This window comes from Panthera onca, chromosome C1 (assembly GCF_046562875.1).
Source record: "Panthera onca isolate mPanOnc1 chromosome C1, mPanOnc1 haplotype 2, whole genome shotgun sequence".
Taxonomy (NCBI): Eukaryota; Metazoa; Chordata; class Mammalia; order Carnivora; family Felidae; genus Panthera; species Panthera onca.
In genome coordinates this window covers 38,642,986-38,670,238 of record NC_138346.1, presented here as the reverse complement: position 1 = coordinate 38,670,238, position 27,253 = coordinate 38,642,986, and the positions used below count along the sequence as shown (strand labels likewise).

Sequence of the window (27,253 nt, the reverse complement as noted above, 5' to 3'; positions counted from 1 at the left end):
GAAAAGATCAATTTAAGGTGATGGAAGAGGCTGGGGCTTCTGGGATAAGAGAGTAATTTTTCCTAATTACATATTCATTATATTTAATTTTTAAAAGCCATGCTTTTACATTACTTTTTGTGACTTTTATTGTTTGTTCTTTTTTTTTTTTTTGAGAGAGAGAGAGAGAGAGAGAGTATGAGTGGGGAAGAGGGGTAGAGGAAGAGAGAAAGAGAGACAGAGAGAGAGAATCCCAAGCAGGTTCCACACTCAGCACAGAGTCTGATGTGGGGCTCAATCCCAAGACACTGGGATCATGACCTAAGCCAAAATCGAGAATCATATGCTCAACTGACTGAGCCACCAAGGTGCCCCTATATTACTTTTTAAACTAAACAAAAAAATAAATGTTTGGCTACTTTACAACCACAAAGCAGAGACTAAAATTGATCAAGACAAGAGGCATGCCATCTCAGTATCACTTACCTGCCTTTGTCATCTCTGCAATTGACAATGCTGGAATCTATGGCCCCAAGTAGCAATGACGCACAATTCTCATGATCGTTTATTCTAAAATGAAAATAAGGTTTACATTTTAAGGTATCACTCTTTTAAAAATTACATGTTTCCTCCTACTCCATCTTCCTATGCACTATATATTTTAACAATCTGACACATTAAAAAAAATCTGATTCAAATATCTGGGGTTTATGATCTGTTCACATGATTGCAGAAGACAATTTAGATCACACGAACAAACTTCATTTAATGCTTCATGAAGCAGGCAGTCTCCATTCTCAAGAGTTTGGAGAACTGCTTGCTTCAGGAAGCGTTAAATAAGATGTATATCACCTAAATTGTCTTCTTTAATCAGTTTAACAGGTGACGAGGGTGGGATTCTAAGCTGACTACTAACAGCCTGCAAGAGGAAAAGACAAGCAAGGCACCTGCCTAACCCTGAGTTCACTCTCCTCTGGTTACCAAGGGCCGGGGGTGAGTCACTCTTGGATTTGAGGTCCGCTCCCTTGTCTGAAACGGTCCAGGCCAAACGCACTTTATCCAAAACTTTTTAAGGGAAAAGTGTTCATTAAAGTTCCCAGAGAGGTTCTATGATTCAGAAAAGGCTCAGGGACAGTTAGGTGACAGCAGTTGTGGGACTAACAGGGACCATGATGTAAGTCTACAGCATAAACCACTGGGAGACTTGGGGAAATAAATTAAAAGTCTGCAAAAATGCAGACTATTTTGACCAACGGCACATCAAAATCTAAGTAGGCACAAGTTGGACTATTCGAAGCCCTTAGGGCATCCACCATTGTAAAGAATGCTTGTGACGAGTAATAGATCTTTTGTTAATGAGAATCTCAGAAATCAAAGCCACAAAATTGATGGGCATAGGTTGGGCACTTAAAAGCTGTTACAGTGCTCACCACATACTTCTGTGATAAGCTGGTCATGGAACAGATTAGATTCATACTAGGTCACCCAACAACTTCAAGAAAATTTCATGCAACAAGGTACACTGTAAAACACCACACAAATCCCAAACTCAATGGTACATCTCTCTCAGGTATTAATTTGGTTCCAAGAGACTCTAGGCTTAGCTAAAGAAATGACATCCTCAAGTTTCAAAGAATTGAGCACTCTGCCTTCAAGCACAGTTGCTTATTTTATGTCTAAGAACTGTGGTCCCAGATGCGATGGATACCTACGAAAATGGCAAACTCTTACTAAGACAACCCAGAATTAAAATGGCCATCATGGGGAATGTTCCAATTAGGTAAGATTGTTCCTTTGAGAAGAAGACTTGAGAGCAAGGGTTCCCAAATCAACAAAGAGAATGGGATGCCTATTTTTATTGGTCTGCAGAAGCTTCCAAAAGGTTTCAAGATTCCAAGGTAGCTTCATTGAAAGATTCATTGCAAAAGGTTAATGAAAAATTAAAGACACAAGAGGTACCTGAAATAAAGACTATAAGACTGATATGACTCCTACTACTGCCCTCTATCCTCCCTTACCTGAGTACTTACAGTCTACTAATTCACTTCTGAATTGCCTTTCCACTGTTAAGAGGCTACAAGAGCGTAAACAAGTCTTTTCAGAGTTACTGGCCCTATAGCTACAACTGCTCCAAGGCCAGAAACTTAAAACAACACCTCAGTGCACCATCATCAAAACACTGGCTCAGAAATTGATGTCTCATTTGCAATCCACCAGGACACTGGAGAAAAGATTGTCCTAGAAGGTTTTGTGCAAATCCTCTGATACCAACTCAAATGTCCCCATATATACCCTCAAAGAGGGCCCCTATTATATGGGCCCCCTCCAGTGTTGATAAGATGCCAAGGAATTCTCCGGTAAACTGCTATAAGTTATTCCTTTTAACAGCCAAGTCGAAATAAAATTAAAATTAATGGAAAAATCTTGCCAAATTCCGGTAGACACATACCAGAGCAATATTCTCTACATTAAACTCCACTCACTCTGGAGCCTACAGATGGGATCCTGGGAAAACTGGCAAGAGCGGGCAAAGAGTGAGAATTCTTACCAGATTCAGCTTTTCTGGTCTCTGTGGTGCCTGGTCAAGAGGGGAAGGTATAATTTTGTGTTTTCCCTTCCTTTCCAAATTCACTCTTATGAATTTGGTTTATTGATCTTTTTCTCTTCCAGGGACTGCTATTGCCTTCTTGCTTGTCCTAAATCCTTCTTTCTTTTGGCAATCTTTAGGAGGTAGCTGTGGATCTTGGGAGAGTAGTATCTTTTGCACCATCTTTGGGGGCACCTCTTGCATTCCATGGGTTGTTCAGTATTGCCAGGGATATTTACTGTTTGCCCAGGCTGAAACTTGACAAGATATTGGAAATGCCTTTTTCTTTCTTTCTTTCTTTTTCTTTCTTTCTCTTTCTTTCTTTCTTTCTTTTTTTCTTTCTTTCTTTCTTTCTTTCTTTCTTTCTTTCTTTCTTTCTTTCTTCCTTTCCTTCCTTCCTTCCTTCCTTCCTTCCTTCTTTTTTTTAAAGTTGCTTCATGGTCAGAAGTTGGCCAAATAGGAAGTTGGTATTCAGAGCCTGATAGTAACTTTTTTTTAGGCCTTTCCACTAAGTTAAATGAAACTATGTACCTGGTGTTGGGAGTGGGGAACCAGGGGCATTCCAAAGATAAACAGCTCTAAATCTAGAACAAAGGAAGCCTTTGATTTCTATCTTAGTTGAAGGAAGATTTTCTCCTTGATGTAAAAAAGCAAATTAAAGATAATGTAGTTGGATGAGTAGGTCAGCCCCCTTTTTGGGGGGAATTAAAACCAACCTTCCTTGCCTTACAAATTCGGTTTTTAAAGAACAGAAAAAGCTCACCTATCCTTTTTATCAATCCCCAAATATCCTCTATTCTTCTCAAAAGGCTTGTAGGTATTGTAAAATCCTAGATTTAGGAAACAGAAGTCCTTCTTGGAAGAAAGAATTACTGCATTCTTTCCCTGTGCCTTTGAGATGTAAATGTTATAAAGGTCTTCTCTAGGAACTTGTTTGTAGGCCATCTGTTTGAAATGCACATTTCAGGGAAATGATTCTTGTCAGAAAAAAGAAGAAAAAAAGAAAGGCTATTTGGAAACTAGGAAATAAAAAATCCTAAGTGTTGATGAGCACTGGGTGATGTACGGAATCTCTAAATCTCTATATTGTACACCTGAAACTAATATAACACTGTATATTAACTATACTGGAATTAAAAAAAAATGTTTAGGGGTGCCTAGGTGGCTGAGTCAGTTAAGTCTCAGACTCTTGATTTCAGCTCAGTTCATGATCTCATGGTTGGTGAGTTTGAGCCCTACATTGGGCTCTGCACTGACAGCACAGAGCCTACTTGGGATTCTCTCTTCCTCTCTCTCTGCTCCTACCCCACTTGTGCTCTTTCTCTCTCAAGATAAATAAATAACTTAAATTTTTTTTTTAAATCTTAAGTTTTCTCCTTAAATATTAGTAAAGAGGTTTAAGCCATCTGAGCAGATAACCTTAACTAATTCCATTTGTCAAAAACAAAATTTAGATCTATGTATTTGTTTTGTTAAAAAATTTTTTTCAAATGTTTATTTCTTTTTGAGAGAGAGAGTGTGAGTGGAAGAGTAAGTATGATGTTTCATCTCCAATTTTTGAAGAATTTTGTTATTGATTTGTAAATTGATTTCCTTGTTGTTTCAATTTCTTTTTTAAAATTTTTTTGTGTTTATTAATTTTGAGAGAGAGACAGAGACAGAGAGCACCAGTGAGGGAGGGACAGAGAGAGAGGGAGACACAGAATGTGAAGCAGGCTCCAGGCTCTGAGGTGTTGGCACAGAACCCCATGTGGGGCTCAACCTCAAAAACTATGAGATCATGACCTGAGCCAGATGCTTAACCAGTTGAACCACCCACACACTCTGTTGTTTTTTTTAAAATAAACTAGCGAGCTTTGCATTATCATACCTGTTTAAAGGCTAAAATTTGAAAACAAAAGCTGTAAGATTTCTGTTTGTATCCATCTATATGTGTATGTATGTCTATGTATGTATGTTAGGTTTTTTTCTACTTCCTGATAATATTACCAAAATTAATTTGTAAAGAGCTCTATTTAATTGGCTTAAAGAATATTAAGCACGTACAGAAGTCAAGTATATTCTCTGAAATATAGAAACTAACCTAAATGTTTTTCAGGTTCACATGATCTAGGTTATCTTTGGTAAACAAAGAATAATTTTAGGATGGTTGGTTTAATTTAAAGCAGGCATGTCTTCAGAATTATCAGGATGTATAATGTAGACATAAAACTTTCATTCTACTTATGTGTACTAAAAATCAAATAAGCTCATGTCATCACTGTTACAGAATTTGTCAGCAAGAAAGGTAATTTAAGATGATTGTTAGCTGTTTACTATCTCATGAAACTTTCATGAGTGATCTAAACAATTGTTAAGCACAAGTAAATTAAATAGATGTAAGAAAAAATATAGATGTAAGTAAGATAAAAGTTTGTAAATAAACTTTTCAACAATAATTATGCTTTATGGTGTGTATACTTAAGAAAAGTTTCCAAAATGTTTTTGGTAACCTGAAGCTTTAAAGTTATACGAGATAAATTAAATGATGGATATTCATTGACTATATAGATCATTTCCAATTAATAAAATTCTGAAACATTAATTACTGAACATAGATTTATCTACTTTTGGCTTCCTTTGACCAAGGTGCTAGAGATGTTTTGCTCTGTTTGTAAACATGTTTTATACCACATTGAAATATGTACTATGTGGGAGAAATATACTTCTCAAAATTATGAAATTTATTTATAAAGTTGCCAATCCACGGAACGCTAATGTAATAGACAATCCACTATTGCTTACTTCTTAGTTTTCACTAGGAGTTAGGGCTCTAGAGGTTAAGAAGTTTAATCAATTAAAATTATTGAGACATAATAAGGGTGAAAGAAAACAACTGTGTAAGAAAGGTAGGTAATAAAAGTAGAATGTATTTTTTTGGATAAGGAAAGGTATGAAAGATAGGGGTTTTTTTTTTTTTTTGTTTATTCAATTATTTTGATAAGAAAAAAGAGAAAGTAATTTTTTACTAAAGTAAAATGACTTTTTTTCTGGAACAAGAAAGAGAGAGGAAAATTAGTATAAAATCTGAATGGATATAAAAGTTGTAAAAGACCTGCAGAAAAGGAATCTTGGAAAAGGAATTCTATGTGTGGTCAAGCTGGCTAAGATTGGAATGGATGTATTTAAGTTTAAAAAAATGAGTTTTAGCATCAAAAGTACACTAGTGCAAAATCAGAATTTGGTTTTCTCTCTGTTAAATAAAAGAACAACGGGTTTTTTTTGTTTTTGTTTTTTTGTTTTTTTAGATTATTGGTCTGCACTCAATAAGAAATTATAAGCAAAGGTGTTTTTTTTTTAACCTTTTAAGAAATCCTCCTGAAAAGCAAAAGATTTATTTCTTACCAAAATAGTTTAATGTGTTTTATGCTATCTTTATCATGTCTTTGTTTTATCTTACTTTTTTTAAAAGTTTATTTATTTGAGAGAGATAGAGAGTGTGTGTGCATGCATGCACACAAGCCCAGGGGAGGGGCAGAGAGAGAGAGGAGAGAGAATCCTAAGCAGGCTCCGTGCTGTCAGCACAGAGCCTGATGTGAGGCTTGAACTCATGAACCACGAGATCATGACCTTAGCCAAAATCAAGAGTCAGACACCCAGGTGTCCCCAATGGGTCTTTAATTACTTAAGAAAAAGAGCTAAGGAGTTTTTTGTGTGTTTTTTTAGCCAGTATGAAGTTTTCTGTATTTGAAAGTAAAGACTTAAAGTCTTTAACTATCACTTTGGTTAAATGGATAACTAAATATTGTTGCACAGTGACCTATGATCCTATTTGACCAAGTGTTTTAAAATCTTTTGATATTTTTGATAAACTTCTTCCATAACAAATTCTTTTTTTTAATGTTTATTGTGCTGTCAGTGCATAGCCTGATGTGGGGCTAGAACTCATGAACCATGAGATCATGATCTGAGCCAAAGTTGGATGGTCAACCAACTGAGCCATCCAGGCACCCCACCCGCAAATAAAATTCTAAATGAAGTCTTTTTGACCTTGAACGAAGTTGGGTATTTTTCAAAGGTACCTGAAACATCTCAAAAGATTCTTTCTCTTTCCTTATGAAAGGATAAATATTAAACTAATCAGGCTTATTTGGTATGTTAAATTATATAGGAAGCATTGTCAGATAAGAAATGATGTTTTCAGGTTATATGGTGAGCATACATACGTTATCATAAGTGTTCCAGAAATTGTATAAAATTCCTAAAATTCTGATGCATTCTGGTATAATTTTATCTGTCCATAATTCCACTTATCATGTTAAATGTTATGTGTAACAAAAATTACCAAATTTCCTTGTCAATTCCTTGCAATTGTTATCGGATCTTCCACAATAGACCTATTTAAGTCCTTTGTCATATACAGGCAGTTATTGTTTTACTCTGATGCTTTTGCAAAATGAAATTCCTGGAAAGGACCCTACGAAGTACCCTTGATCACTGACACTGCTGCCAAATTACAAGGTGTACAAATCTCATGACTGTAGAAGGCTCATCTGACATCTGGTCCTGGGCCAATGCCAGAGACTTCAAAATCAAATTGCCTGTGAAGATTAGTAGCTGACACTGAAGTACACCGTTTCCTCCGAAGATGTTGGATCAAGAACATTTCTCTCCATTCCTCTTTCCCTCTCTGGCCATTTTTTCCCTAATTATTATACCATGAAGGTCTTTATGATTCGTGTGTCCACCTCTCACCTTGAGCTGGCCTAGAAAGAGAATGCCATCACTCACATATGTCAGGCCACTGCAAAGGAGGGTAATCAAACTCTCAACTTACTGTTGGATTTGCTATAATACTGGTGACCCTGTGGTTCTGTCCATCAAAAACTTTCTCCTGATTTCTAATGTCTAGGTTTCTCTAGAAAAAGCTTGCTGGATAACACTTCTAGGGAAGTGGAAACACGGTTATACAAGACACACTAACAGGCCAACTGGCTTAAAGAAGTATCCCCTCTTTGGGACCATTTCTTGGTTTGATTCTAGTTGGTTTGGTTCATGGGGACCCTGTTTCAGGAATGTCCTGCAAATCTTAGGAATACTTTTTTCTTATTTTTATTTTTAATTTAATTTTTTATTTTTTAAAATTTACATCCAAATTAGTTAGCATATAGTGCAACAATGATTTCAGGAGTAAACTCCTTAGTGCCCCTTACCCATTTAGCCCATCCCCCCCCCCCCACAACCCTCCAGTAACCCTCAGTTTACTCTTCATATTTATGAGTCTCTTATGCTTTGTCCCCCTCCCTGTTTTTATATTATTTTTGTTTCCCTTCCCTTATGTTCATTTGTTTTGTCTCTTAAAGTCCTCATATGAGTGAAGTCATATGATATTTGTCTTTCTCTGACTGACTAATTTCACTTAGCATAATACCCTCCAGTTCCATCCACATAGTTGCAAATGGCCAGACTTCATTCTTTTAGATTGCCGAGTAATACTCCGTTGTATATATATATATCACATCTTCTTTATCCATTCATCCATCAATGGCCATTTGGGCTCTTTCCATACTTTGGCTATTGTTGATAGTGCTGCTATAAACATGGGGGTGCATGTGTCCCTTCAAAACAGCACACCTGTGTCTCTTGGATAAATGCCTAGTAGTGCAATTGCTGGGTCGAAGGGTAGTTCTATTTTTAGTTTTTTGAGGAACCTCCATACTGTGTTCCAGAGTGGCTGCACCAGCTTGCATTCCCAAGGAATACTTTTACTATTAATAATTATCTTCCTGGTCTATTGCTCCTGGTATGTTGTTCTCTCAAGGTTTTTAGATGCGTGTGTGCAACCATAAGCTAACAAATAGTCTCCCTCCAACTAGACTGTAAGCCTGACATCAGCTCCTCCTGTGAAATATATACTGACACCCAAAGAGACAATGGTAACTGAGAATAGCTTTCAACATCACCTTTGCTCAGACCTCTTGGTTGGCCAGAGGTTGATCAAAGGGAGGAGGAAGAACTGTCAAATTGATCTCACATTAACCTTTCCTTAGTAGACGAGGCACCACTGGTCCTGGGAAGCAACATCAGCAAAACAAAACTTTTACATTTCATGTTCTTATAAATGTTCCATCTTCCCAGAGAAAAGACCATCTAGTTAACCAATTAATAATCACCAAGGTATATGGGTGATTGCTCCATTCCTATGATACCTCAGATTTGTAACCCTAGGTAATCAGGTTTTTTTTTTTTAAATGTTAATTTATTTTTGAGAGCGGGGGAGCATGAATGGGGGAGGGGCAGAGAGACAGAGGATCACTGTGCTGATAGCAGTGAGCCCTATGTGGAGCTCGAACCCACAAACCGTGAGATCACAACCTGAGCCAAAGTTGGACGCTCAACTGACTGAGCCACCCAGGTGCCCCACTAATCAGGCATTTTTATTCCTTCTCTTCCTTGTTCCCGATTTTTTGTTCTGTAAAAGCTTCCTGTTTTCCGCCCCATTTTGCAGTTCTCTGAACTGCAGTTCTCTGAACTTCAAAGTGCAGACAGTCTGCTTCATGAAGTGCAAAATAAAGATTGTTTGTATCACTTCAAATGTCTTCTTTAATCATTTTAACCATTTGAATGGCACATGTTCTGTATTCCCAGCATGTCTTCAGAACCCCTACATCCAAGAAGGTGTTTACTGCATACCACTTATACAAGGCATCATGTTAGGTTTTGGGGGGATACCAAAGTGACAAAGAAATGCTTCCTTCAAATTTAAAATCACCCCTACTCTTTATTCCTTACCCTTTCTTTATGGAGTCATTTTATGCCCCCAATATGTTTCAATCAAATGACCCAGCTGCATGTGAAGCACACAGAAATGCATAGACAAAGCACTCCCAAGTCTTGGGTCCCTAGGCTGACCATCATTGCCCAGGTGAATACGAACCCCTGGGTAAACACAGGCCCCAGGTGACCATGATCCTCCAGGCTGACTGTGGAAGTTGGACTTACAGTCACTGTATTCTCTAAACATTCATACTATGACATGGCAGAAAAAATTACATTCATCAAAAAAGAATTTACAACCTATGAAGAATGGAGAATTACAATATATAAAAAGTCTTCCTGCTATAAAATGTCTTTCCAATCATCCATAGGTACATTGTTTCTAACCCCAACTTATTTTTAGAGTTTGGTACATCTAAAGAACTCTTCACCTGGTGTGTGTGTAACGTGCCTGTTAGCAGTCACCCATTACCTTTCAGGTAGTTTCCCTCTGGTGATATGTGAGCCCCCTGGAAACCTGGGCACTCTACAAAAAGCTCCTGGAAAATCATTAACACTAGGGACCACACTTTGCTATCAGACCTATTTGCCATGAGCAGCAAAATGGAATATATTGGTCTTATCTCTAGTCTAAAAGCCCAATTCTTCTCTAAAAGGCAATTTCTTTGCATGTAGTTAAAAGGATTAAAGGAACACCATTAACTTCCAGCATTTCTACTTACATTGCACAGTGCAGTGGAGTAAAGGGATTACCGATAAATGTTCGAAAACATTTTTGCTCCAAAAGTACCTCTATACAGTTTTCATTACCTGCAAGGAATCAAAAGAATTTAGGGAGTTTCCCAGAAAGAAATTTTGTTCAACGCAATCTATTTTTTTTTTTCATTAAGTATTGAATTCGACTGAATTCTCCTGAATTGGCTGCATGTTCATTCTCCATGGAATAAAATTCACAAAATGCCAAAATGTTATGAACTATGCTCACAGGTGTTCTGAGACATAATGAAACAGTGAAGGCCATATGTTCTGGTGGAGAGAAAGAGATAAAGAAGAGACCTCATTTGCAAGCGGAATGGATTCTATATCATCCTCAGCTCTTGTCAGATGTCTGACATAGCTGTTGACCATATTTACCATAGGAAATTATCCTTTCACCCTCACGAATAGGTTCACTTACAATTATGCAACCTAATTCAGGAAAGAAGATGTGATTGATAGAATTTAGTATTTGAGATAATGCAGGTGAAAAAGGGCTTTGACTATAAAATACTACACATGTGCTTAATACAGCACCAAGATCGGTTCCCAGCAAATAGTATGTACCCAATAAGTATTTTTTTTTAATAAGTAGAGGAATGAATATGAGGAATTATTTTCAGCAAAATGACAAGTAGTTTCTTTTTTTTAAAATTTTTTTAACGTTTTTATTTATTTTTGAGACAGAGAGAGACAAAGCATGAACGGGGGACGGTCAGAGAGAGGGAGACACAGAATCTGAAACAGGCTCCAGGCTCTGAGCTGTCAGCACAGAGCCTGATGCGGGGCTTGAACTCACAGACTGCGAGATCATGACCTGAGCCGAAGTCAGCCGCTTAACCGACTGAGCCACCCAGGCACCCCAACAAGTAGTTTCTAAATCAACTGAATTTGAGTTGAGTAAGGCCCTAGTTCTGTCAGCTTACTTGTTACCTGACTTAGGCAACTCACTTGGGATTTGTAAGCCTCAGTTTCCCATATATAAAATATCAGACTAGTAATGCCTGTCCTACCTAGGTCACAGGATGATGGAGTTTTCAGCTGATAAAGGACCTATATGTGTTTTGTGAGACCAGGTACAATTGTTGAAGGCAAAGTTATTTGGCTTTGGAATATAGATTGTTCTCCTGAACCTCTTCTTGGTTAAACTTAGTGCTAAATTAGAGTTCTTTTATGGTCCACCTCAGAATTATATAGATGTGTCTAATTTTAAGTGTTAAAATGCAAGCCAAACCTTTCTTGCACCTCTAGAGAGAAAAGGTGAAACAGTTTTTAGGATGAAGAAGCATATGAAGTGATGAATATAAAATCGCCTAACTTTATTCAAGTTATACTGTTTAGCTTTCCAACTATATCCAACCCTCACTCAAACCACCCTAGATACTGTTGAAGTGCTGGGAAGAGGGGCTTCCCTCTATTAGTATGACTCCCCCCAAAGGACCTAGCTTCATGCAGCACCTACATCTACCATTCCTTGAAGACTATGTGAATCCCAATTTCAGATCTGTGTGGGGAGGACTGAGGACCCCTGTACAACTTTCAATATTCTAAGTGCTCAGTGGAGGGGATTCTAGGAAAATGAGAGCTTGAATCTCAGATTTGAAAGGCTGCACTGGCAAGGTGATTGCTCAGGAGAGGGTCTCCCCCTTCCCTCCTTGCACCTGGATGGGCCCAAGAACAGAGGCACCTGCCATTCCCACACTATCCCACTCCAGTCTAAATTATGCGGTCTATAATCAGCACTCTTATGTCTTCCCCCTTCCTGTAGGTTTTCCAGTGCCAGAGAGATCTCACAGCTTGATTCAGATGGGGGTTAGGGAGCTCTCATCCATTAGTAGAGAGAAAAAAATCACAATCCACCAATGGCAGGGAAGGAGCAAAATCAAGTCGAACAAGCAGCAAAATGTGGCTCTCACCAAAGTCGGAACCACTGAAAAAAGGAGGACTCTAATGAAACCATAATGAAAGGTCTTAGGTTGATATATCAGGGCACCCAAAAACCTTTCTGGACCTAATAATCATAGTTTTTGAGTGAAAAATTTAATAGAAGAATTAAAAATGGAAAAATAAAATTATAGGAGTTGAGTAAGAAACACATGGGGAAATATCCACATACACTTAGGGGTGAAAGACCTGCTTAAGCAAGACTGGAAACTTAGATGCAATAAAAGAAAAAAATTTGATAGATTCAACCATTTAAAGTTCAAAATCTCTGCATCAAAAAGATATCATAAACAAGGAACAAAGACAAATGCAACACACATAACAAATGGAGAATTCATATTTCTAACACAAGGTACTTCCGCAAACACTATGAGAAATGATAAACAACTCAGTAGGGAAAAATGAGCAACAGGTGAAAAAGGTAATGTCCAGAAGAGGACACTTTCTTCGTCTGGAAAAGGAAATACAAATACATAAATAAATATACTATCAGAGAAACACAAATTGAAAAATATCTGTTTCTTGCCCTTCAAACTGACAAAAATTAAAAAAAAGACATACTATCTTGGACTGGCAGAGGCTTAAGAAGATAGTAAGTTTTATATACACGTTTGATGGAGTAATAAACCTTTATACTCTTGTTGCCAAGTAATATGGTATAATTTACTAAAATTAAAAAATTTTAGGGCATGTATGCCCTCTTATCAACAATTTCACTTTTGGGGACATCTGACAGAACTCGAGTTACCATAATATGAACATACACACTGCAGCATTGTTTGTAATAGGAAAAAACCTGAAAACAATTTGAATGTTCGTCAACAAGGATATGGTATGAATAAATAATAGATTCTGGTATACACACTCACACATGCCTGTATCTATCCAGCTATGTGCTACAAAATATACAACTATTAAAAAGATCAATGTATAGTGATACATATTGACTCGTCAGAGTATCTGCAATGGAAAGTTAAGTAAATAGTGACAAATAAGTTACATAATATTTGCTCTATGATTCTAGTTTTTAAAAATAGGTGCATATATAATTGTATTTATTTATTATTCTCAAGGGAAAATTATGAAATATATATACACCAAATTACATCAGAAAGTAAATTTGGAAATGGAGACAATTTTACTTAGGCACTTCAGTATTTTTGATATGTTACAGTTAGTATGCATTTTCCTTTTTTACTCAAATAAGTGAAATAAAATTTTAAAAATCTCCCAAATAACAAGTGCTACTAAATAAATAGGGGATATAAGACATAAAAAGAAATGCCAAAAAAATAAATCACGCATCTACTAGTGGTCAATTGTGACAGATTATTACAATCATATTTTTTTGTTTGCTTTTTTAGCTTTATTATTTTAATTCCTTGTAGGATCTCTGGTTATCTCATGTAAACCAGAAACCCTGATTAAAACTAGTTCTTTCAGTTCATCCAAAGCTCTGAATAGGAGTTACATGTTAGAGGTTAACAAAAAGGAGGAAAGTGGATGTGCCTGGGTGGCTCAGTTGGTTAAATATCCGACTTCGGCTCAGGGCATGATCTCACAGTTGGTGAGTTCAAGTACTGCATTGGTCTCTGGGCTGACAGCTTGGAGCCTGGAGCCTGCTTCAGATTCTGTGTCTCCCTCTCTCTCTAACCCTCACCACTTGTGCTCTCTCTCTCTTTCTCAAAAATAAATAATATGCATCAAGAAAAATTTTTTAATTAAAAAAAAAGAGGAAAGTGAATTTTTACTGCATTAGGGCATCATGGTAGTCATGAAGGGGGAAAAGGGTATCTTAGATATAGAAAGATTGGAAACCATGGTTTACAATGTTACACTATGTTCTCACTTCCACTGAGACCACAGTGGTACCGGGCAGGCAGGAAGTCTACTGGAAACAGTCCAAGGACAATCAACTCACCATTGTAACAAGCCCAGTGCAGTGGCGTGTAGCCTTGGTTATCTTTGAAAGAACAGTCCTCCTCGGAAAGTGCCATCTGGAGCAGCTCGCTCAGCCATGTGGCATGGCCACGAGCCGCCGCGTAGTGCAGGGGTGTCCTCCCTCTGGAATCTTTACAGAGAATCGACACTTCTTGTTCCAGCAGCATTTGCACACATTCCTCGTGGCCTGTCATAATCTGAGGCATTGCAATTAAAAACACAAAACACATCTCAGAAGGGCAGAGATGCAGGAAGCAAAGCAGGGCTAGGTGAGGCTAGGCTCAGAGTAAGTGGACATACACTTGGGCCTTAAGGCAAGCAGACTCTGCCCTACTGCGGAGGGAAGAGGCAGCACAACCCCAGCAAGATTCCTAACGGAGAAGTCTGTGAGCACCAGCGCTTCAGAAACATCTCTTGACTCTCCAAACATAAACTTGAAAGGTAGCGTGATATAGTGGAAAATACTAGCTTCAGATTCAGGAAGGTGCAAGTTAAATCCTGGCTCCCACTTATGACACTTGGACAAATCAATCTGCCTTTCTGTGCCTCACTTTATCCACCTATAAGCAGGAATAGTCATAATGACTCGGAGGTTGTTGTGAGGCCTTGTGAGGTATGTAAAGGCTCCCAGCCTGTGACACGGACCACAGGAAGTATTCAAAAAATAAGAACTACGATTATGATATTAACCACTTAGAGTTCTTATTCTTTTCATTTATCATAGTGTTTAGCACCATCCCCAAATAGCAATTTCATAATTTGTTTTTGTTTCATTTAGTTTATTTGACACGCATTAAAAAAATTTTAGCAGATATGTATGAAGAATCATCCAAGGATACATATTTCAGCAGGATACGTATTTCAGGTGGGAAATTGTCACAGAATACATATTTTAGGTGGAGAATGGGCCCACATTTGTAAAAAAGAACAATTAGAAATAGCATGGCTACTGAAAACTAGGTAATCACTACAATAAATTATACCTCCTAAGCAAAATGGAGGATTAAAATAATGCGGCAGAAAAATACTTAGTGACATGGAGGGGTGCCTGGATGGCTTAGTCAGTTAAGCGTCTGACTCTTGATTTCAGCTCAAGTCATGATCTCATGGTACGTGAGTTCAAGCCCCGTGTCTCTCAGCATGAAGCCTGCTTAGGAGTCTGTCTCTCCCTCTCTGTCCCCCTCCCTAAATAAAAACATTTAAACAAAGAAGAAGAAAAAAATATTTAGTGACATGGAAAAAAAGTCCTTGATCTACTTAGAAAAAAAAAGCAGGTTCCAAATAACATCATCAGTATTCTCTCTTTTTAAAATTCAAAACAAATGCACATTACAGCAAAAAAGAATGGGGATATATTTACTAAAAAGTGGTTATCTCCAGGAGGTAGAATTGCTGGTGATTGTGATTTTCTTCCTTAAGGTTTACTTTTTTTTTGCAAATTTTGTATGATTTGCATATAATCATAAAACAGAATCAATTCTATCAACAGCAGGTGTTCATGTATCTATTATCATAATCTAACATGAAATCTGAAGAGCAGGATCTAAGAGTACCTGCCATTATTTTACCTTTGCAAAAGATTTTGTAATTTCTTCTCTCTTTTTTTTTTTGTAATCTCTACACTCGACGTGGGGCTCCAATTCATGACCCTGCGATCAAGAGTCGCATGGTGTACTGACTGAGCCAGCCAGGCACCCTTGTAATTTCCTTTTCACTGACTTTTATTAGTTATCTTCGAAAATAATGTTTTTACTAAAAATTCATATGGGGGCAAAGAAGAGGAAACAAGCTCACTACAAAATTGCTTTACTAAAGCTGAGGAAGATGTGCATACCCCTCTGTGTAAAGCTGTGCAGCCCATGATGTCAACAGCATCTACATTTGCTTCCTTTTCAAGCAACAATGAAACAGCATCAATGTGGCCATATGCTACTGCAAGCATCAGTGGGGTTCTAGGGAGAGAAATAAATTAGGCTTTTGAAAAGAAGATTGGGGGAAAAAAAACCCAAACCACATCATTTCCTGAGGGAAAACACCTCTCTCTTCCTTCTCTCTCCCCCCCTCCCCTCTCCCCTTAACAACTGCTTAATATTTTCTGAGGGTCCCCAGTTTGCCGTAGGTCCATGGAACAAGCTATATGCTCTACCTCTGGTCTCTAAAGGCCATGTGGAATGGTGTCAGTGGAATGATCAATAGAGGGGGGACAGGGTTGCTTCTCACAAGGTTCATGTTAATCCCATCATTTTCAAACCCATGTAGCATTCGCCAAATACTGAGGAGGGAGTGTGTCTATGGAGGAGACCCTCTTACTTCTAGCATTGCAGTTCCACTTTCATAGTTTCCTATGTTGGACGTCTGCTCAAGATTTTATTTGATCAAAACTTCACTGCCTTAAAGAAAATTCTGACAAATCTAGAGTTAAAAACAAAGTGTTGGGGCCCAGGAAGTGAGGTTCTGGTTTGAACTCTGACACTAATTCATTGGTCTGGAGTGAGTCACTAGTGCTTTGTGTTTGGCTTTGCATTTCCTATCTGTAAGAGAAGATTAGGTGGGGGAATAGGCTAACAGACGGAAAATACTTTGGGAAAACAAACTCCGAAAGGACAAAATTATGAAGGATTTTTTTAAATGATAGCGATAACCTCTTGAGGTCTGTCCTGTTCTCATTATTAATTAAAAAAATGGGAATGCAGCAGCTTCAGACGAGGGTAAAAATGGATACAAAGAAGAAACAAATTAAAGAAAGCCCAGGACACATGGCCACAAAAGTTGGCTCTTTTTCATCAAGATACACAGCCCCCACCCCATACTTTTCTTGGATATATACTTTAGTACAAAGGCCCTTCATTATTCTTGGGCTTTCAACTATTAATTTCACCCAAATATATACCTCAAACTGCCCTCCTAACTGTTTAAAGAATTAACCAGTTACCTATTGCGATTGAAATGTCAGCCCCAGGCCAGATTTAAAAAGACTTACTGTCCTTTGGCATCTTTCACGTCAATTGCTTCTGGGTTGTCTGCAATTTCTAGTAATAGCCGCAAACACAGTGTATGACCATTAATTACTGAAAAGGAAAATAAGGGACATTTTTTTAGCAGACCAGCACTACACGTATCCTTCCAAAGTGAAATTTATTTAGACTTCAAATCAGTGGTTTTCAACTGCTGCTGACAGATACCTCAGGTTTCCAGCTGGTGCTAGCTGCTGGGCACATCACGCTCCAATGTTTGTTACTAGTCGATTCAGCTTCCCTTTCTTTCCATTAGGGTACGTAGGGTCCTCACCTACCATTTTCCTGGTCTTGCATTGAGAGTGTGTTCCTTAAAAATGATGTCCTTTCTTCCCACCTTGTATGGGACTGATATCCTCTCCTCAATTTTCAGCTAACTATCTTTTGTGTTCCTTGAAGAGAGTTACCCAATTCTATATAATCCCATGTCCAGCCTGCCTCTAGCGCTTTTTAAAAAGAAGGAAGAAGGGAGAGGACGGAAAACAGGAGAGTAGAACAGGATGGGAGGGGAGGAGGGCAAAGGGGAGCAGAGGAAGGGAGGAAAGGAGATGCAAACAGGTCCTGCCTGTTTTCTCCTAGACTTCACATTTATAGGTAGACAAGAACAATCATTCAGTTGATTTGTGGTGACTTAAAGCCTCAAACTGGAAAGGTACCCAGCCCTGGGGTCATTGCTCCTTGATTGACTAGAGGCTCCCAGGGGATTCAGGGATGCGCCTTCTGTGGCCAGAAGACAGCTCTGTCCCAGAGTTCCTCAAACTTCTGCCCTAGGTTTATAAGTCTTCCATGGTCTCTTGTACTGGCTTCCATGGCTGCCACCTGCCTGTCCCCTTGGCCCCTCAGTTCCTTCCCTGGCTGAGCTGTGACTCTAGCAACTGCCTTGCTCCTTCTTCTTCTCGCCCAGCCGACCAAAGGTGGGCTGTCCACTGGGCCTTGACCTGCTGGGGCCAAATAACCAGATCTCACCCCTGTGTACACCAGGCAAGATTCTACTCTGGGGAGTGGTGGTGCCCCCCTGGGGCTGGGAAGCAAGCCTCCTGGAAGAATAATCTACTGGGCTAAGGTACTTTCCTCCAGGTTGTTGAGTGGAACCCACACCCTTACAAAAGACATGGGTTTCCACTGAGGGAGTATGATGAGAACAAATATGTTTAAAATTCTAAACGTGACCTCCTCTCTTCTCTGAACAATGAGAACACTATAAGACACATTGCATTTACCGCATTATGGCTGTGGAGAGAGAAGGGAATAGATGCAGCTATGTTAGGTTGATAAAGGCTTCTAAGAGCTGCATTTTACAGTTCTTTTTATTGCATGCCAGTCGTGAGAGAATGCTAACTTAACGACATATTTTTCAGGGACAATGCATATTAGAATTAGCTTCCATTCATTGACACAACACAAATTAACTACAGGAATAATGCCCACATTTTGTAGACCACTGCATTCAGCTCATTCAGCAATGTTCCATTTATGTATCTCAGGAGGAAATTTTGGGGACTGGATGTACAGGCAATCTACTGCTGTTGCTGTTGTTTTGTTTTTTGTTTTAAAAAATACATTAAACCTATTACCACTGGTAAAATAGGCAAGAATTTAATGTATGCTTAAAAGGAAATGATCAGCAGAGAAATGATTGCTACACACTATAGACAATGGGTTCATGAAGGTACAGGTATATTTTGATGGATTCCTCTTTCTATATCAATTTGCTATTCATTAAATACTCATAATCATAATAGTTCCAAAGACATCTGATTTTTGGCCAAAGAGAAAAAGACAATAAAATTATCTAAGTTCACATCACTCGCCCAGTATGCTGGAGAACAAACCAATTTCTACAGTGGTGTGCTTTTTTTGGCAGGGGGTAGGGTGGTATACTTTTGAACTTAGCTAATAGCCCTCAGGTAATTATAATTCCCCTCTAGTGTAAAAGTGTCGCCAAACCAGAATTCTTATTGGCTTCCCATACACTATGTTTTCCCCAGTTGCCTTCTAGCAAAAAGATGCTAACATCTCCTTCAGTTGTGCCTGCCAACTCCAGCTTTGTCCCAGACTAGCTCAGCCTCTCCCTGGCTGTGAGTGACAGCCATTTTTCATACTGCTCAAAGGCCACAACTGTCAATGCAACGATCTGTGCCAAAACCTCTAATATCCATCCTGGCTCCCGCCTCTCACAGTACTCCCAGGATTTGAAACAAAAAACAATTGGCCTCTCAAATGAGTTGGAAAAGATTCTGGAAGCACAAGCGAAAGCTTCTGCACAGCAGACATTTTGTGGAGAATAGAGTCAAATGACGGCCTGTATCTTTTTAATGAATGACCTGAGGGAAATCCAAAAGGATTGAGTGGTCTCGACCACGAGGGGGCTCCATTGGACCACAACCTATGTCACAGTGGCAAATGAGTGACAATGATTATCCTTCACTGTTTACCTGTTAACAAGGACAATTTTCCACAATAAAAATAGGCCTTTTGTAATTGTCAGGAAGTACTGTACATGGTAACTAAAGCATGATGTTTGCCGTGAATAATAGACAACTAATCTTTAAAAAGGAGAGCTACCATTTGCAACTATGTGGATAGAACTAGAGGGTATTCTGCTAAGCTAAATTAGTCAGAGAAACACAAATATCATATGACTTCACTCATATGAGGACTTTAAGATACAAAACAGATGAGCATAGGGGAAGAGAAGCAAAAATAATATAAAAGCAGGGAGGGGGACAAAACAGAAGAGACTCTTAAATATGGAGAACAAACAGAGAGTTACTGGAGGGGTTGTAGGAGGGAGGATGGGCTAAATGGGTAAGGGGCATTAAGGAATCTGCTCCTGAAATCATTGTTGCACTATATGCTAACTTGGATATAAATTTAAAAATATAAAATTAAACTAAAAAAAAAGAGATCTAAATATGAACTTTGTAATAATACCAAGAATGCCTAGAATACCAAACTTTGTAATGATACTTTACATTATTACCAAAAATACCAAAAAGACTAAATGTGATGGGAAATTAGAATGTATAATTTATAACCGTACCATCCATTACTGATCTCATGGCTAAAAATTCTTCCAGGAGCAATCATTTCCAGATAATTAGGTAACACCATAATTTTTCAATCTCCATATTGATTTTCTTCAGTGGTTTGGAAATTCAGGGATATATATAGAAATAGTGCCACAAGATCTAACATTTTTCCAAATAACAAGAATTATAAAGTCTTTTGAAAAACTGTCTTTACTCTTTTATTTTTCAATCAACCCATTATTTCATGGTCTGAGTACGATAGTTATTTCTCTTCATAAGACAATATCGGGGTGCCTGGTGGCTCAGTTGGTTAAGCATCCAACTCTTGATTTTGGCTCAGGTCATGATCTCATGGTTTGTGAAGTCAAGCCCCGCATCAGTCTCTGTGCTGACAGTGCAAAGCCTGCTTGGGATTCTCTCTCTCCCTTTCTCTCTCTCTCTGTCCCCCCACTGCTTGCTCATGTGTGCATGCATGTGGACATGTGTAGACTCTCTCTCTCTTTCTCAAAATAAATGAATTAAAAAAAAAAGACAATATCTACTATTCTGATCAAAGGCTGATATCCTTGAATTCCTGACTTCAAAGGAATTTATGTCTTAGCGGAGCTAGAGATTCTTCCACATTACCTTTCTATCTGTGTATGTAGCCAGAAATGTCTTGGCAGAGTTTTATTTTATGTATATTGGAGAAAAATCTCCAATAGAAAGGCAAATTACTTACTTTTTTATATATATGCATATACTTTTTAAGAGTCTTTATTGTTACCTGATGTAAAGTCTTTATTTATTTTACCTGATGCATCAAGAATTAGAGCAGAAGCTAAGAAGCATCGTTTAGACTGGCAGACTGATGCTGTCTGATGACACCTTTTATGAAACAGCCCAGAAATATCATTAATTTTATGCTTTAAAATGCTGTGTGATTTTGTCTATGTAACTCATTTGCAGATCACATTACACCTTGCCTCCCGTTTAGAAATTTTTGTGATAGCCATTGGCCAAGGTTCTGAACTCCCTTCTGAGTTAAGAAGGCCAAAAAGAGTGCAGAGGGTTTTTAGGGCAGTATTTACAATATCATACTTTATATGATACTATAATGCTGGATGCATGCCATCATACATTTGTCCAAATTCATAGAATGTATAACGCGTGGACCCTAATGTAAACTATGGACTCTGGATGATTATGATGGGTCAATGTAGGTTTATCAACTGTAATAAGTGTATGACTCTGGTAAGGGATACTGATAATGGGGAAGGCTATGTGGGGGGAGACAGGAAGTGCATAGACAATCTCTGTAGCTTCCTCTCAATTTTGCTGTGAACCTAAAACTGTTCTCTAAAAGAAGAAGGCCAGAGCCTACCTGGCCATAAAACACTAATCATCTCCAAGTGGATAGTAGACCAAAAGCGTTTTGGAAGACTGGAGGCATATTTGATGTAGAAAGAAAACGGATACTTTTAAAGTTGGGATGCAAGAAGATGCTGCCATCCTTTTACTTGGACTTATAAGTGGGCCGTAAAACTACAGTAACCAGACTCATGGCAAGACCCACCTGAGGCATGAAGTGGGGTTCTTTTGGTTACATTGTCTTTCACAAAGATGGATGCGCCCTGATTGATAAGTGCTTCCACGCATTCTGTGTGTCCCTTAAAGGCAGCCAGGTCCAGAGCGGTGCGGCCTTTCTCATCCCTGATGTCCAGGTCCACCAGCGACTGCAGAAGGACTTCCAAGGCTTGGTGGTGCCCGTTGTAGGCCTGCAAAGAAGAGACCAATGACACAAATGCCCACTCACTTCCAATCCCACAACAACCCACATGAGGGGCTAAGCCTCCAAGGTCACAGTTGAAGACCCCTGCAAAGAGCACATATGAAAGATGCTTGGGATAATTATTGAAACAGGCAAACCAGAGAGACTGAAAAATGATAATGCACAAGCCTCACTGGTACATATGAATTTCTTCATGTTCTTTCTTGTTTGTCAAATAATTTGTTCCAAACGTACTAAATGTATTAATGTATTCTTATATTCATATCTATCAATCTAATAATATAATATAGACAAGCAGCTGAATGAATTAATACATTAATTCTATCAGTTCAGTCCTAAACATAATAACACAATTAGAATATTTTTTCAGGATACTTTTCTGTTAAACCTGGGGGAAAAAAAATCACTGAAAACAATGCAGACTTGGTAATTCAACAGAAGCATACTGACCTGTTGCAGTCCAACATTTTAATTTCTGTTTTGTTAATGTTTATTTTTGAGAGAGAGAGAGAGAGAGAGAGAGAGAGAGAGAGAGACAGAGTGCAAGATGGGGGGAGGGGAAGAAAGAGAGGGAGATACAGAATCTGAAGCAAGCTCCAGGCTCTGAGTTGTCAGCAGAGTCTGATGAGGGGCTCAAACTCCTGAGCTGTGAGATCATGACCTGAGCTGAAGGTGGACGCTTAACCGACTCAGTCACCCAGGCACCCCACCGGCATTTTAATTTCTAAGCAGGGGACCCTTGGCAAGTTTCTGAATTTCACTTAGGGTTTGTTTTCTCATTTATAAAAATGAGAGCAATAAAAGTCACCTCCCATGGAAGATAGAAAGAATAAAATCACACAGGCTTCCCCATCCTATCTTGTACCCAGTCGATGCTTCCTCCTATCTCCTTTACTTCTCCCATTGATTATAATGAAAACACAGACACAATTATGGAAATGTATTTCATGTACCAGCACCAAGTTCAGACCTATTATGAGGTCCTATGCCATGTTAGGTTAAGAAGCTTCACATTACTAAAACACAAAATTAAAAGACTGAGGGATAATTTTCATTAAGTCTACAAGGTAAAAAATTGTATATGCACACACAAGGCTGAGGACATTGGAAGTAAAAGAGAGAAGAGGGATAAGGATAGGAAGGGGAAAGACGGGGGACAAGGAAGTAAAGAAGGAGATACAGGAATAATCTGCCTCCAGGGGTTTTCAGCAGCCAGGGTCCCCTCTTATGTCAGCAGCACTTTTTGTTTTCCCACTGCAGCAATTGCTCAAGGCACAATGAATTTGAAAAAGGGCTTAGCACAGACAAAAGATCAATATCTCTAATACATAAAAAGCTCTTACAAACCATTAAAAAAATTTTTTTTGCATTTATTTATTTTTGAGAGACAGAGATGAGCAGTGGAGGGGCAGAGATAGAATGAGACAAAATCCGAAGCAGGCTCCAGGCTGTGAGCTGTCAACACAGAGCCTGACGTGGGGCTCGAACCCACAAACTGGGAAATCATGACCTGAGCCGACGTCACACACTCAACCAACTGAGCCACCCAGGCGCCCCTCTTACAAACCATTTTAAAACTTAGGAAAATGTACAAAGGGCATGAAAAGACAGCTCCCAGAAAAAGAAATATGAAAGGCCAGTGAATATATGGAGAAAATATATAATTTTTTTCAGGTATTATTTTTCAACTACCAGCTTGACAATGATTAAGTTTGGTCATGTCCAGGGGCACCTGGGTGGCTCAGTCGGTTAAGCATCAGACTCTTGATTTTGGCTTAGGTTGTAATCTCACAAACCGTGAGATCAAGCCCCACGCTAGTTCTGTGCTGACAGTGCGGCAGCTTGGAATTCGCTCTCTCTCCCTCTCTCTCTCTGCTCCTCCCTTGCTTTCTCTCTCTCTCTCAAAATAAATAAACTTGAAAAAAAAAAAAAAAGGTTGGTTATGTCCAGTATTTGTTAAGACCTGGTGAAAAAAGCAATCTATGCTCTGTTGCTGGGAGTATATATAGTACGACATTTGAGGAGACTTGACAAAATCTATCAAAAACTTTTTTAAAAACTGTAAGCTGCAGATAGCACATATAACATGACCTCATTCATATAAAAAGCAAACATATCCAAATATACACATATCTATATCTATGTATATTTCTATATTCATAGAAAATCTTAGAAAAACACAAAAATAACTGTTAATGCTGGCTACCTCTAGAAAAGGGAGGTAAAGCAAGGAGCATATGGATTTACTTCATCTTACCTTTTTAAGAGTCACTTGAGTTGTTTTCCTAAGTATATGTTCATAACAATACCAAAAACTGAACATAAAAGGACCCACAGAATTTAAGAGTACTTAATTTCTAAGTTTTAATACTTTTTCTTTATATTACTTTTGTGAATGATTGTGGCTATTATGTTATGTATTAGACATATCTTACCTATAATATGCAGTATAATAATTCATATGCTAATGAATTTCAAATTTATATCCATTTCTAACTTCTTTTACTTCCAAACTTGCGTTTTTTTAAGTTTATGTATGCATTTTTGTGAGAGAGAGAGAGAGAGAGAGAGAGAGCATGAGTAGGAGAAAAGTAGAGAGGGAGAAAGAGAGAATCCCAAGCAGGCTCTGCACAATGGACACAGAGCCCCACGCGGGGTTTGAACTTATGACCCGTGAGATCATGACCTGAGCCTAAATCAAGATCAGAGGCCAAATGAGCCACTCAGGCACCCCTCACTTCTAAACTTATATATTCAACTGCCTATTGATCTTTCCACTTGAATATATGCCTCTCATGCTCCTCCATTGCAGCAAATGGCAACTCTATACTTCTAATTGCTCAGGCCCAAAACTTTGGGGTCATCTTTGTCTTCCCTCTTAAGACCAGGGTTGTAGCCCTATACAAGGGCCCTGGGACGCTGGCGCCAGTGTGTGTTGAAGGATAGCCTCTTCCTCCTGATCCCAGCTTTGCCATGCCCGGGAACGGGGATGCATCTGCTGAGAGGAAGGGACACCTTTTGCTCAACACACAGAGTTGTCCTCAGGTTCTCAGGCACCTGGCAGGAAAACATCTATCCCCAACCCCCTACACCTCTGTTCTAATTCACAAACAGGTGTCATGTGGCAACCCTCAATCCACGATCATCTCTAAAATTATATCCAGAATTAACCCAGTTCTCACCATAGGGCCATTCTCTTTGGCCAGGATGATGGCAAACACTTTCTTTCCATCTTTGCCCCACTGCAATCTATTCTTGACATGGTCTCCAGATGAAATCTCTTAAAACCCAAGTTGGACATATCACTCCTTGATGAAAACTAGTCAATGGCTTCTTCCCTCCTTGATCATAAAATCCAAAACTTTCCATGACCATTCAGGCCCCTTAGGATTAGTCCACCTTCTTCTTCTTCTTCTTTGTTTTTAAGTAACAACCAGTCTTTTTTGTTTTTAAATATTTACTTTTGAGAGAGAGAGCACATGTGCATGTGAATGCACACAGGTGGGGCAGGGGCAGAGACAGAGAGGGAAACATAGAATCCGAAGCAGGCTCCAGGCTCTGAGCTGTCAGCACAGAGCCCGATGTGGGGCTCAAACCCACTAATGGTGAGATCATGAGCTGAAGCTGAAGTCTGACACTTAATCGACTGAGCTACCCAGGCACCCCAGGATTAGGGCTCCTTCTACCCTGATCATCAGCATGCCCCCTCACTCACTCTGTTCAACCACACTAACCCCACCTCCTACCCCATGGTTAAATACATGCATTTCCTCCTCTGGGCTATTGCATTTGTACTCTTAAAATTTTTTTTAATTCATGTATTTATTATTTTTTAAGTTTATTTATCTATTTTGAGAGACAGAGAGAGAACATGTCCATAAATGGGGGACAGGTAGAGAGAGGGAGAGAGAGGATCCCATGCAGGCTTTGGGCTGACAGCAGTGGGGCCTGATGCAGGGCTTGAACCCACAAAATGTGAGATCATGACTTGAGCTGAAACCGAGAGTCAGACGCTCAACCCACTGAGAGACCCAGGTGCCCGTGTACTTTTTTTTTTTAAGTTTTTTTTTTTTTCTCTAGTAATCTCTCCACACAACGTGGGGCTTGAACTCACAACCTGGAGATCAAGAGTTGCATGCTCCTCTGACTGAGCCAGCCAGGCACCCTTGCATCTGTACTTTCTATTTCCTCTATCTGGAAAGCTCTTCCTCCAGAGGGCCACATGGTTCTCCTGGTACTTCTCCTTCAAATATCACCTTACCTGGATGCTTTCCAGAGCCAAAGCACAGCCCTCCACCCTCCACCTCAGCATACTACCGGACATTCTCCATCCCACTTATCCTGCTTTATTTTATCTTTATAGCACTTATTACCATTTGATATCTATTACTTATCCATTGGTTTATTACCTGTGATTGAAGGCACTTCATGCGTATTGCTCACTGTTCTATCCTAAATCATGCCTAGTGCATAGTACACACTCCACAATTATTTGATGAATAAATGAATTAATTTAATGGATGTTATTTTCATTTATTGGTATTAGTGGTAGGAATATATTTTTAAAATAGCAGCTATTTGCCTATGCAAACGTTCTTTTTATTGATGAAAAAACAAAACAAGCAACGTAAATTAATTCATCCAAGGTCACTTAGCTATTAAGTGACAAAGCTAGAATTTGAAACCCAGAGCTGTGACCACTAAAATCTATGCTGTTCAGCAATGTCTTATAATTTTTCCCAGTAATTCCACTGAATTGGCTTTTAAACAAAATACTTTTGTCTCTACGTGTAACGGCACAAAGAGGTGAAGAACAAATATTGGATCAGAAACCTTGACCCCCTCTCTAGAAGGCTTAACACAGAGGTAAAGTGACTTGCACAGAACTATGAGGCAAGAAGGCACACCCTGGGGCTAACTTCTAGACTATTGTTCTTTTACTACACATACTGCCTTTCTTGAGACAGGGAAATAATTTCCTATATGTCCATGTTTGTAATCTGTGCTTGCTGTGCAAACCATAACTGCATAGGATTGTAAACCGTTTAGTCTAATCTGAATTGTGAAGCAATAGCTAACTTCTACTGAGCTCTTGTTGTGTGTCAGGCCGTGCTGGACATGTAGCACCTCATTTAATTGTCAAAACAACTGCTGATTTGGATACTACCGTTATCCCCATTTTACTGACAGGGGCACAGAAGGGCAGAAGGTAACAATCCAGCCTTTCCATGGTCACTCAGCCTTACATGGGACAGCTGAGATTCAAAGACAGGCCAATTGGACCCCAGAGCCTGAGCTGTGGGCTTTTCATGAGCTCCTATGGAAAGGGTGCAACAAGGCCAAAAGGTGTATGTTTCTTTACTTCTTTATTATAGGAAGTTTGAAACTTAGACAAAGAGAGGATAGTTTATGAATTCTTATATACCCACAACCCAGTTTCAACTCAGCCATTATCGACTCAGGCCACGGGTGA

At 38.9% G+C, this 27,253-nt stretch overlaps 1 protein-coding gene across 9 annotated transcripts in view; it reads right to left on the bottom strand.

Moving 5' to 3' along the window:
- ANKRD44 (ankyrin repeat domain 44) overlaps positions 1-27,253 on the bottom strand; it is a 341,765-nt gene that overhangs the window by 29,476 nt on the left and 285,036 nt on the right. For all 9 annotated transcript variants that reach the window (XM_078451045.2, XM_078451043.2, XM_078451046.2 and 6 more), the window contains 6 exons: positions 21,565-21,766; positions 16,944-17,031; positions 15,798-15,915; positions 13,944-14,160; positions 10,045-10,132; positions 466-549 (listed from right to left, as the gene is read on the bottom strand). In XM_078451045.2, coding sequence (XP_078307171.2) covers positions 466-549; positions 10,045-10,132; positions 13,944-14,160; positions 15,798-15,915; positions 16,944-17,031; positions 21,565-21,766 — 797 coding nt within the window. The remainder of the gene's footprint in view (positions 1-465; positions 550-10,044; positions 10,133-13,943; positions 14,161-15,797; positions 15,916-16,943; positions 17,032-21,564; positions 21,767-27,253) is intronic.